We start from the raw sequence: 12721 nt of genomic DNA on the forward strand, positions 1-12721 counted from the left end.
CTAGTGTGCGTTTGTCCTGGGGGGAATTCTGCACTACTGTGCAATGCAGAATTTGTGCAGAATTCTGGGTTTCCCCCACAGAATTGGGGCTGCAGAGTTGCTGGTCACCAGTAGGGGCCACTGGACTCTGCAGAGCCCAGCTCGCAGTGAGTTGAGGGCCCAGCCCAGTGGGGATAGAGGCTGCACAGTCTGGCTGCCGGCCTGATCCCCATCCTCCCAGGGACAGGAGAGGGCCTGGGAGAATTTTTTCTGTGTGCAGAATTTTTTGGCACAGAATTCTCCCAGGAGTAACAGCTGCACTCTACAGGATGGACTCTAAGTGAGATCATGTTGCTCTCTAGTAGCTGCAGCCTATGCACCCTTCAGCTCAAGTGGCAGGAGCACTTTTGGAGCAGAAAGTCAGGGGGTCCATCTACAATGATGTCCATTAAGTCTATGTGGCCATAAAATAGTTACAGAAAGGCCATTCTAATCAAGATGGCATACTACATCCTGATACATGTTGTCTCCAGAGACACCTCTGCATCAAAATGAAGATACCAATAGGCTGCATATTAAAATGTCATGGGCTGCATTTCATCTGCAGCACACACTTTGACCAGCCCAATTTGGTAATAAATTATATCTGGTGTAAATCTGCATGGTTCCATTGAAAACAATGGAGTTACACCAATTCACAGGGCTGAGGATCACAGCCATTTATTTATAAAGTGATTCCTCTGTCTTTTACAGCTATTTGGATGCTCTACTGTGATTCAGGATAAAAATACTGGAAAGGCAAGAAAAATACCAATATAGAAAAAAACAGCCTCAGCTAAAGCCTTGCACTGACAATTTCCAAAGTGAGTCACTGACTTTTCTGTGCCTCCATTTCTTTGAGCCCAGCTTGACCTGAGCCCCTGGAGCGCTAGTGGCAGATCACCCCGGAGGGATGCTGCATTATCAGATCCCTTGGCGATGACAGTTATTCGTCATCACTGATTGATTCCTCTTCTCCAGGCTGGGGGGGGGAGGGGGGGTCGCTGCTGACTGTCACAGAACCACTGAAGTGCAGCCCCAGAAACACCAGCAATATTCCTGAAGCCACAGAACATTTTCAGAAAATATCAGCTGACCAGAATGGTAAAGTGTCCTAGTTCTAAAACCAGGAGACCCATTCAGAACATCTCAAGTATAATCTCAGCTCCAGAGCAAGGCCATGTGCCCGTTTGGAACCTATTCATGAGGAAACTGATACCCACTGGGACCATGAGCTGTTAAACTGTCACTTTTCCCCAGTCTCATCTTTGGAATGGATTGGGATTTGGTTAGATCTCTCTGTTTTCTGTAATATCAAAATACCTTTCTTGTATATTTTCATAAAAACATCATAAAAATTAAATTCTGCCATTTCATAGATGAATTCCACTCCCTGTGAATAATAAACTGTAGTTCTAGGCTCAGTTTCTTTGTTTTTGCACTCCCTATTGCTATTTTAAACGCCTTCAAACACACAATCCCCAACTTCATCCTGGATTGGACGAGTATGTGTAAATCAAGAATAGTTTGTCTTTTGCCAGAAGGTTATGAAATAATCATTTTAATTATAAATAGGAGTCCTGTTAGACCTAATGCAAGCCATACTGAAATCAATGGAAAAACGGCGATAAACATCAATGGGAGTTGAATCGGGCCCTAAATGTTCCTCTAAGTGTCTACCTATTTATGATGGCTTCTAAAAATTGCATTTGGGTTCCAAAGAGTACAAATAAAAGTTAAAATTAATTTCATTTGCTTTCTCTGATCTCATAAGAAACAGACACTTATAATCTGAAGCATATGGACATTTTCCCCTTGGTCTGCTCTGCAGCGACTCCCTTCCAACTATTCTTGGACTAAGATCATACCTGTTCCTATTTCCATGGTAACATCCTTTCCAGGCACAAAGTGTTTTCTGCCGGTAGCTGATATTTCAAGTCTGGATGAAATCTTTTCTCTGTCTTTCTTTTTCTCGATGACAATGACTGCATATTTGTGCAGCCTTGCCTGATGCAGAGCATTCAGAACGTCTCCATGGACGGAACCCGCCAGAGACATGCCATTAATTGACAGGATGAGATCTCCACAATGGATAGTCCCTTCTTGAGATGCCACACCCTTTGAAAACACCCTGTGGACCTAAAAGAAAGATTATTACTTAATACTCTGATAGTATCATGAATATGCATAGTGCTGTACAAATCAGATAAAGGTGAAGACTCTGCCCCCAAAAGCTTACAATCTAAGAGTTTGATATTCTAAACACCATTAGGCATAATGTTTACTCTCAGGTCTTGTCTTCACTGTGGACTAAATCGGTGCTGTTGCAATTGATGCAGTGGCGTCAATTTAGTGGGTCTGGTGAAGACATTATAAGTTGATGGGAGAACGCTGTCCCATCGACTTCAGTACTCCCCCTCAATGAGAGGCTGAAGCTATGTCGACAGGAAAGCGTCTCCCGCCAACATAGCGCGGTGTAGGCACTACGGTAAGTTGATGTAGACTACGTCGATGTAAGTTATATTACTTGAGTTGTGTAACTTACGTCTACTTACCCTGCAGTGTAGACAAGGCCTCAGTGAGGATATATCAGTAAAGATTGGGAAATATTAATGCCATTGTTAAAGGGACTGGTGACACCTCATCTGGAATACTGTGTACAATTCTGGTCACTCATGTTTAGGGTCCTATCAAATTCATGGTCCATTTTGGTCAGTTTCACAGTCATAGGAGTTTAAAAACAGTAAATTTCAGTTGTGGGATGGTCACAAGATTATCGTGGAGGGATTGGGGTACTGCAACCCTTACTTCTGCGCTGCTGCTGGCGGCAGCGCACTTCAGAGCTGGGCATCTGGGGAGTGGTGGCTGCTGGCTGGGAGCCCAGCTCTGAAGGCAGAGCTGCCACCAGCAGTGCAGAAGTAAGGCTGGCATGGTATGGTATTGCCACCCGTACTTCTGCGCTGCTGCCTGCAGAGCTGGGCCCTCAGTCAGCAGCCGCCACTCTCTGACCACCCAGCTCTGAAGGCAGCAGCGCAAAAGAAAGGCTGGCATGGTATGGTTCTGTGCTGGCGGTATACTGCCTTCAGAGCTGGGCGCCCAGCTCTTAAGGCAGCGCAGAAGTAAGGGTGGCAATACTGTGAGCCCCTTAAAATAACCTTGTGAGCCCCCTGCAACTCCCTTTTGGGCCAGGACCCCCAATTTGAGAAATGCTGGTCTCCCCCGTGAAATCTGTTTGGTATAGGCTAAAAGCACACAAAAGACCCGATTTCACAGGAGGAGACCAGATTTCACAGTCTGTGACACATTTTTTCATGGCCGGGAATTTGGTAGGGCCCTACCCGTGTTCAAGAAAGAGGAATTGAAACTGGAATAGGTTCAGAGCAGAGCTACTAGGATGATCGGGGAACCGTAGGCCTATTTTATAAGAGGATACTAGCAAAATGAAGGCTGACAGAGGATCTGACTACTCTCTCTAAGTACATCAGGGGATAAACATCGGGGACGAGAAGAGCTGTTAAAGCTCAAGGACAATGATGGTACAAGAATAAATGGATATAAACTGGTCATGAATAAATTTAGGCTGGAAACTAGAAGAAGGTTTCTAACCATCAAAGGAACCTTCCTATCGGAGTAGTGGGGCCACGCAACCCAACTAATTTTAAGATAGAGTTTGATAAATTTATGAATGGGACTATAAGACAGAGCTCCTTGCTATAGGAGAGGACTGGACTTGATGACCCGGAAGTCTCTTTCAGTCCTATGTTCCTATGACGTGTCCCACACACTATGCCAGGTTAAAGTGTCTGCAGGATTGGGCACAAAGAACTTGTTAAGCACTTAGTAGATGGGCACTAAGAAGTAGCCACAGAGGTAACTATGTATTTTACATTGGCTGTTACATGGTCACCTGTGCAGTTTCAAGTGCCTATTTTTGATGATTTGGCTGTTCCAATTATGTATTCACCATCACAGATGTAACGGTCTTTTTGGTTGTGTAAACTATTTTTTTCTTGTAAATATGGAAAATTCTAGAGGTCAGTTAGAGGGGAAAATCCGGAGTAACTCCTTGGGCTCCAGTAGACTGGCTCAGGATTTGTGCTGGTGTAACTGATAAAAGAAAATGGCCCAAAAGCAGCAGCTCTGGATTTTTAAAGACTTGTTTACAAGATACTGCGCAGCTGTTAGAGCACTGTTATATGCTTCCTTTCACAAAGGTTCATGCTGTGAATTTGTGAATACAATTCTAGATGCTTATCTCAAGGTATTTCACAGACTCTCTGGCACTTACTAGGGGGAGTGCAAGTCTGTTGGGCATCCCCCAGAGAGGACCCAATGCCCTGCTGCACCTCACCCCAACAGTCTCCAGGAGGAGGCCCTGCTAAAGAACCCTAGGTTTCAGAGGCTAACATTTCCAGGCAGGTTTCAGAGGCCTGGTCCCCACTTAGTCCAGACTTCGGACTAAGGTACGCAAATTCAGCTACGTTAATAACGTAGCTGAATTCGAAGTACCTTAGTCCGAACTTACCGCGGTCCAGACGCGGCCGGAAGTCTCCCCCCGTCGACGCCGCGTACTCCTCTCGGCGAGCTGGAGTACCGGCGCCGACTGTGAGCACTTCCGGGATCGATCCGGGATCGATTTATCGCGTCTTAACCAGACGCGATAAATCGATCCCAGAACATCGATGGCGTGCCGCCGGACCAGCCGGTAAGTGAAGACTAGGCCAGAGGCAATATAAGGAGGCACTCCCAGTGAGGAGCTAACTAACTGCAGCTGTGTTTAGGCTCAATATCTTGAAAGAAGGGTTTAACTCTCAGAGGGGAGAGACATAAGGAGGGACTGCTGACCGGAAGCCAAGGCAGGAAGCGCTGGGAAAATGCAGGAGCTACCATGCGTATGTAAGGCTGTAAGGCAGGGGTGCAGCTGGAGACATTGCTGTATTAGTGTCAATTTGGATTAAAACTGAACCCCCCTAATAATGCCCTACCTAGCAGAGGTGTTTGTGTGCTTAAAAGTGGATTATTGGGTGAATTTTTCTCGTTATTTTTCCCCTGATCCTAATATGTGCCCCACAAACAGTCTCATCACCCTGGCAGAGCCTACCCCTGCTCCCACTCAAATCAATGGGAGTTTTACTACTGACTTCAATAAGAATGGAACCAGGCCTCAAACGAGGTACCATTCCTATGGGTGTCACTGTGGTCCAAAGATTGAGGCATGCCCTCCTCCTACTGTCGGCATCTAATAGGTTCATCTTCATAAGTGTGGAATCTAAAACTTTCCCACTTCAGAGGGCTTGTTGCACGGCACATTGGTTCTCCTGCTTTTCTCCATCTTACTGGTTCTACTTTTTGATAGTGTTTCAGTAGTTTGGTATCACTTTTTTATTCCTTGGTATCACTTAATGGCACTTACAATGTCCTGGGTTTAAAAGTACCTTATAAATAATAATGATAATTAGTTTTCACTTGTCACCAAAAGAACTTTGCGAAGCAAAATCCAGAATGTTTGCCTCAGTCTGAAATAGCTGTCCTTAGGTTTACAAAAACATTCCATAACTGGACATTTTATGACAAAAGTTCAAAGGCTGGAAACTGAAATCTACTTACAAAAGGTTACATTTACCTTGAGTATGTGGGATTGGATTTATATCCCTTGGGACTTTGATGCAGTTGATTCCATAGATTAATAATCCAGTCACATATTAATCTAAGAAGCACTTCTAAATCTAGTTTGAAAATGTAATTGTCATCCATCTTCAGTAATTAAAAATATTGCATCAACTTATTTTTCACCCAGGCACTTCCCTCTGATTTCATGATAGCATGCAGCAGCCTCTCAAAGTCCCTGGTTTATGACTCACGAATGCCTTTCAGTGACACTTGCTAGATGAACACTTGATCTAATTTCCAGCTTGCCTTGCAGTCAACTTTGCTGAAAAGGACTTGAAGTCATCACTTACTATGATAGATTTCTGCTCCAGATCTATCCCTCCAGCGACACTAAATCCCAGGCCAGCACCTTCTTCTTTATTCAAGACCACGAAGTAAGCATCTTCTTTGCTCTAACAATAGAACAGAAGGGGGGAAAGGAGATCAAGACAAAATACCCACAACGAGGTAAAGAGTCCCAGCATGCCCACACTACTGCAACTTGAGTTTACAGTTTTAAAAAGCGAATGTCGCTCTTGTGAAAGGAGTCAGATTGAAGTCCTGTGTTTATTCACACAGCGGGTACAGCATGAGGAGCAGTGCAGGCTCTCTCTGAAGACAGTAACGGGGGCTCTTACATCAGCCCGACAAAGAGCTGATCGCTGGAAATTGAAGCCAGACAAATTCAGACTAGAAATAAGGCACCGATCTTTAACAGTAAGGGTAATTAACCACCGGAACAACTTAAGCAGGGTTGTGGTGGGTTGTTCATCACTGGGAATGTTTAAATCAAGATTGGATGTTTTTCTAAAAGACATGCTCTAGTTCAAACAGGAATTAATTCGGGGAAGTCCTGTGGCCTGTGTTACACGGGGAGTCATAGTCGCAGAGTTTAAGGCCCAAGGGGACCACCAGGTCATTCAGTCTGACCCCTTGTATAACCCAGGCCACCAACACCACTCCACACCCACACAATAAACCCAACAACCAAAATTAGACCAGAGTTTTACAGCACATAGGAGACTAGACTGTTTTATACCACAGGCAAAGAATAGGAGGGCCCATAGTATGCCAGTGCCCAAGGCCCACACAATGGCACGGAAATGATTAAGCAGCCTTGTTGCCGCCTCAGAGCCCTGGCCCACCCCTTCCAATGTCCCCTCTCCAGCTGTGGCCATCCCTGATGCTTCAAAGGAAGCAGACTAAAAAAAAAAAACCTCAGAAAACATGGGGCGAGGGGTCCCTTCCTGACCCCTGCAGCTGGCTGACTGAAATCTTGAAGGTCAGACTAGATGATCACAGGGGGCCCCTTCTGGCCTTATAATCTATGAATCTAAGACAACACCATGGCACCCTAGTTCTACCCTGCATGGATCCTCTACAACAATAGTTCAGTTTCTGTACCTGTTCAGCTCTTGGACTTCTACCGAAGGGTATGTCTACACTGTAATCCCTGGGTGTGATTGCAGCTCAAACTGACATACCTGAGCTAGCTTTAATCTCGCTAGCTCAGGTCCTGGAATAGCGAAGCCATGGCAGCACGAGCTTCAGCCTGGCTTATCCCCAGGAGTCATTACCCCAGGGTGCTAAGTGGGTTTGTCCAGCCCACACTGACGTTCACACTGCTGTGTCTTCACTGCTCCGGGATCCAAGTGAGCTAGATTAAAGCTAGCTCAGGTATGTTGCCTTGAGATGCAATCATATCCCGTGATTAAAGTCTAGGCATACACTATGACTGCCATCAGGAATTGTGCATGAAACCAATTAGTTTCACATAAATCTAGTCACCAGTCATCAGCTGGTGACAACTCTCAGCCATCCCTGACCTGGGCTGAATTCAAGCCAGTGACCAGTAGAATAAAGGTATCCTACTGCCAAACCCATGAGCCGTCCAGTCTATCACAGTTTCATGCAATATGCTAAGGAAGACTACAATGTACTATATTTACCTTTCAGTACCAACCACCAAGGGAGCTAGTGAACAGGGGCGTTTGAGAGGGAGATCTCCCTGCTGAACAAGGTGTGAATGAGCTTGCTTGGCTTTTTGGCTGTTTGTTTTTCTCTTTCAGGTTACTGAAACTTGAAGTGTCAATTAGGATTGTGTGTTTAGGGACTGTCTGAGCCTTTGTTCCCTTGATCAGATTCAATCACCCCTTGATCATCTTTGATCCCACTTGCAAATGAAAAATTCTATTTTCTACATTATGACATGGGATGTGCAAAAGCAAGACTGGAATTCCACATACCACAAGGACCGTTCCGCTTCATATCCCAGCAAAGAGCGGAGAGAACTCTTCAGTGATCTGAACACTTTGGGCTAAATTCAGCCTCACTATAAACATGCAGCACTCCAGTGAAGACCATGGAGTGGCACCTGCTTACACCAGGGCTGAATGTGGCTTGTAAAACTGATTTATATGAAATGGTGGGCCACCACCAGAGCACAGAGTTTGCGACGCTGGATGAGACCATTTGTCTATCAAGTTGGGTGTCTTGCATTCATCAGTTATTAGGGTGAAAGGAATACTGTTAGGAACAGCCTGTATAGACATTTCCAGTATAAATAAGACAATAAACAATAGTCTGGTGGCAGTAACAAGATATTAACTGGGCCTGCTGCAAATCATTAGGCACTGATACTCTAAAGCAGCATCTGGCCTTGGATCGCTTCCAGCTCTTAGCATTTCCAGGAACTGCCAATGCTTAAATTAATGGCATCTCATTAGAATCGAGGCCCTGACACAGTTTAATCTATTTACCATTAAATGACATATTTAGTTCACTGGACTGAAAACGTGTTTCACTCAGAGGGTTGCCTCTTAAATTAAAGCCCCAATCTTAAAGGCATAGTGGAAGCAAACACTATTAAGGGTTGCACTGTAAATATAATGGGCCTGATTCTTGGCCACACTATGGGTGTTCTGTGGCAACTCAGTGGGATTTGGAGGATTACCCTTGTGTGAAGGGCATCCTGGGGAGTGCTGGGCCAGTCTGAGAGCTTGCCAGGGTGGATTGGGAGGGAGCCGAGGTAGACTGCTAAGGGCTGGGGAAGGGGAAGCAGCAAATTCTGGGGGGAGGCGGGGTCGCAGCAAGTTAGAGACTGCATCTGCAGTGATGCATCAGGTCATTGAGGGAGGAATTCGCTGGGGGTGAGAGAGGAAGGAAAACATCTCCCGTGATGGTCTAGATAATACTTAGTCCTGCAGGGCACTGGACTAGATGACCTCTCGAGGTTCCTTCCAGTTCTATGATTCTATGATGCATCGGAGCTGGAAAGATCTGTGCACAAAACTATTGTCCCCACCCCGCACTGATCACCCAGTATGGGGTGTTCCCTAGAAGAAAATGGATGAAACCAAACATCCCACGGCCCGGTAACCCCTGGCTGCCAGAAAAGCCCTATGGGGCTGTGACCAGCTGGTTTAAGTCAGAGCAGCCTTCTGTTACACTGGATGAGAAAACAGAAGACTACAATAATTATAAATGAGTTCAACACTAAAATCCAGGAGGGCCCTCAGCACAGTGTGCTAAATGGAGGGGATTGCATGGTAATATTATCCAGCTATTCTGCGTACACAGTAAGTACGTGGCTGCACATTAACCCCTACTTCTACTTCATATTCTGTCGTCCAGCCCTGCCTGGAATGCACCTACCGTTTCCCCCATCTGCTATTCTGATGTCACCTGCCCACTCAAATCTCAGCTTTTCCTGGTTTCCTAGGACTAAACATCCCAGTCCAGGCACTTACACAATCTGAACATTATCTCACGTTCTATATGACAGACATTTTCTTTCTGCCCATCTGCCAAACTCTCCCCTCACCAAAAGCATGCTCTGTGGCAGGGGTGGGCAAACTTTTTGGGCTGAGGGCCACATCTGGGTGGGGAAATTGTATGCAGGGCCGGGGCAGGGGGTTGGGGTGCAGAGGGAGTGTGGGGTGTGGGAGGGGGTGCGGTGTGCTGGAAGGGGCTCAGGGCAAGGGATTGGGGCAGATGAGGGGTGCTGGGTGTATGGGGGGCTCAAGTGCAGAGTGCAGGAGGGGGCTCAGGGCAGGGGTGCAGGAGGGGTGCGGGGTGTACAAGGGGGCTCAGGGCAGGGAGCAGGAGTGCAGGCGGGGTGGGGCAGGGGGCTCAGGACAGGGGGTTGGGGTACACAGGGGTGCAGGGTGAAGTAGGGAGCTCAGGGTAGGGAGTTGCGAGGTGCAGTCAGGGGGCTTAGGGCAGGGAGTTGGGGGGCAGGGTGCAGGAGGGGTTTGGGCTCTGGGGTGGCATCAGCGCACACCGGGGCCAGGGCAGGCTCCCTGCCTGCCTGCCCTGTCCCAGGCCCCGCGCTGCTTCAGGAAGCTCTGCAACCCCTGGGGGAGAGACAGGGTCGGGGGGAGGGCTCCGCATGCACTGCCCTTGCCGCGCCTCCAGGTACCTCCTCCAAGGCTCCCATTGGCCGCGGTTCCCTGTTCCTGGCCAATAGGAGTTGCAGGGGGCGGTGCCCGGAGGCAAGGGCAACGCATGGAGCCCTCTGCCCCCCCACCCAGGGACCGCAGGGATGTGGTGCCGGCCGCTTCTGAGAGCGGTGTGGAGCCCACGACGCCACATGGGGCAATCCCGCAGACCGGATCCAAAGCCCTGATGGGCCGGATCCAGCCCATAGGCCGTAGTTTGCCCACCCCTGATCTGTGGGCTATGGGAGGCTGCCTGCTGACATCCTTGCTTTGCACAGCTACCCCCCATAAGGACATGACATACTGTAATACCTTCCATCTGATCATCCAATTGTGCTTTACAGGCATCCATTAATCTAAACTCACAACCTCCCAGTGGGGCCAATAACTATTACTAGCCCTATATTACAAAATGAGGAAACTGAGGCACAAAGGGTTCGGATTCCTGATCCTGTGAGGTGCTGCACATCCTCATCTTCCCAAAGTCTCCATCTCAACAGACTGGGCACTAAGTGATTTGCCCAAAGTCACAGAGGAAATCAGTGTCATGGCGGGAAGGAGCTCAGGTCTCTGATTTCAGTTCTATCCCTTAACCACAAAGCTATTCTTTTAAAACCTAGCACTGGTTTAATAATGATAATAATAATAATAATAATAAACCCTGACCTGCACAACAATTATGTTTCAATGTTTCCTTTTTTTCTTGATTTTCCTAATATTTGTTCAGAGATTCAAAGACCCCAAGGGAGTCCTGTGATCATTTAAGTCTGACTTACTGCATACCATAGGCCAGAGAACTTCCCTATAATAATTCCTTTTGAACTATAGTATTTCTCTTTAAAAAAATCCAAACTTTATTTCAAAACTGCCAGTGATGGAGAATCCACCATAACTCTTAGTAAATTGTTTGAATATTTAATTGCCCTAATTGTTTTTGAACACTGGCAGGAAATTCAGCACTGCACAGACATAAAGGAAGAGACAATCTCTGCTCAGAGGAGCTTACAGTCTGAATCAGACAAAGACACCCACATCATATTTCAGTGCTTGTATAATTCTGAAGAACTACCCCATTGTAGACTTCAATCCAGTATGTGATTAGAGTAAAGTTTTCCAGCCTACGTGCCATACTGGCCTTAAGTGCGGATATGAGAAACTATGCAGACATAGAGTGCCTTCCAAAAAAGCATTCAGTTTTATAAATATTTGAGTTCTCTGATTTTAAAAACGGGCATGAATAAATAATCTCTCTAAGATTCCATATAAAATACTTGAAAGTGCATTTAAATTATTTTTGGCCATGAGTAAAATCCAGTTCTAGTATTTCTGGAAAAGCTGCCAAACCCACCTGGGCTCACCCAGCTCTGGGGTCTCACAAGTTTTAACTAGGCTGTCCTGGGAAAGAGATAAAATCAAGTCACTTTGGGAGGTCCTGGTTCTCCCCATCCCATCTCATATTTAAAACTGTGACGTTCGCAAATAAAATTCAGAAACTTTCCAAATCTACCTCACCAGCCAGTGATATGCACCAGATGTCACTTACACTCACAATTCCTCCCGTACAAAACAACAAGGAGTCCTTGTGGCACCTTAGAGACTAACACATTTATTGGGGCATAAGCTTTCGTGGGCTAAAATCCACTTCATCAGATGCATAGAGTGGAAAATACAGAGACAGGTATAAATACACAGCACATGAAAAGATGGGAGTTGCCTTACCAAGTGGGGGGGGGGGGGAGAGAGTAGCGGAAGGGGTCCCTGCTAACGAGCAATTCAATTAAGGTGGAAGTGGCCTATTCTCAACTATTCTCAACAGTTGACAAGAAGGGGTGAATACCAAGGGAGGAAAAATCACTTTTGTAGGGCTAATGAGGACAAGTGCTAATCAAGGTGTCCCATTTCAAACAGTTGACTACCACGTGAACACACACACACACACACACACACACACACACTCAGGCTAAATTGGCAACAATTTCACTTGGGGTCCTTTCGGCACCTGGCCACAGAAGGTTGCCTTAGTACAGTGCCTGGCCTCCATGGACCAGAGGGGTAAGAGAGAGGAGCCAGGAGCCACTTGCAACATTGGGTGTCCCAACAAGAAGCCATGCTTCATGTTGCTGTCAAGGTGCCAGTGCACATTTAAACCAAGCTTAAACCAGGAACAGTGAGGATTGGCATTTCATATTTGGCTGAGAACTTGGTTTGAGTCAGTTTGAGTTAACGGTGTTAAAGTTGGCCTTCAGCTACTTGCTAGCTCAAAGACTTTCTAAGCTCTGGTAGTGCGTGACACGGAGACATGCTCCACCAACAGATTTGCAGAATAGGCCATTTCACTGTGGATCACAATTTGGGGAGTATGCCAGTAACCTTCATCAAAATAACTTTTAAAAAGCCCTTCAAATGAACTACATGAGTTTATGTTAGACATTCTAAGCTACAAAACTAGGGGCAAGCAGTGGTGCCATCAATGGTAATAGGTTATCATAGAAAATGGAGCTACTGGATGTATTCTAAAACTGTCTGGAATGGATCTTAACCTGTATTAAAAAAGAACTTACTTACATAGATAACTAAAATGTGGCTAGTGATTTTAAGTTTTGATCTTCCATTTC

The 12721-nt window shown here is 46.2% G+C and overlaps 1 protein-coding gene across 11 annotated transcripts in view; it reads right to left on the minus strand.

The window, feature by feature from the left end:
• PDZD2 (PDZ domain containing 2) overlaps positions 1 to 12721 on the minus strand; it is a 301222-nt gene that overhangs the window by 8566 nt on the left and 279935 nt on the right. For 10 of the 11 annotated variants that reach the window (XR_006176846.2, XM_065598827.1, XM_065598829.1 and 7 more), the window contains 2 exons: positions 5979 to 6080; positions 1887 to 2157 (listed from right to left, as the gene is read on the minus strand). Coding sequence is in view for 9 of the 11 variants with exons in the window: in XM_065598827.1 (XP_065454899.1) it covers positions 1887 to 2157; positions 5979 to 6080 (373 nt within the window). In the remaining 2 variants the exon portion in view is untranslated. The remainder of the gene's footprint in view (positions 1 to 1886; positions 2158 to 5978; positions 6081 to 12721) is intronic. The other variant, XR_010602129.1, reaches the window with a different exon arrangement.

This window comes from Chrysemys picta, chromosome 6 (genome assembly GCF_011386835.1).
Source record: "Chrysemys picta bellii isolate R12L10 chromosome 6, ASM1138683v2, whole genome shotgun sequence".
Taxonomy (NCBI): Eukaryota; Metazoa; Chordata; order Testudines; family Emydidae; genus Chrysemys; species Chrysemys picta.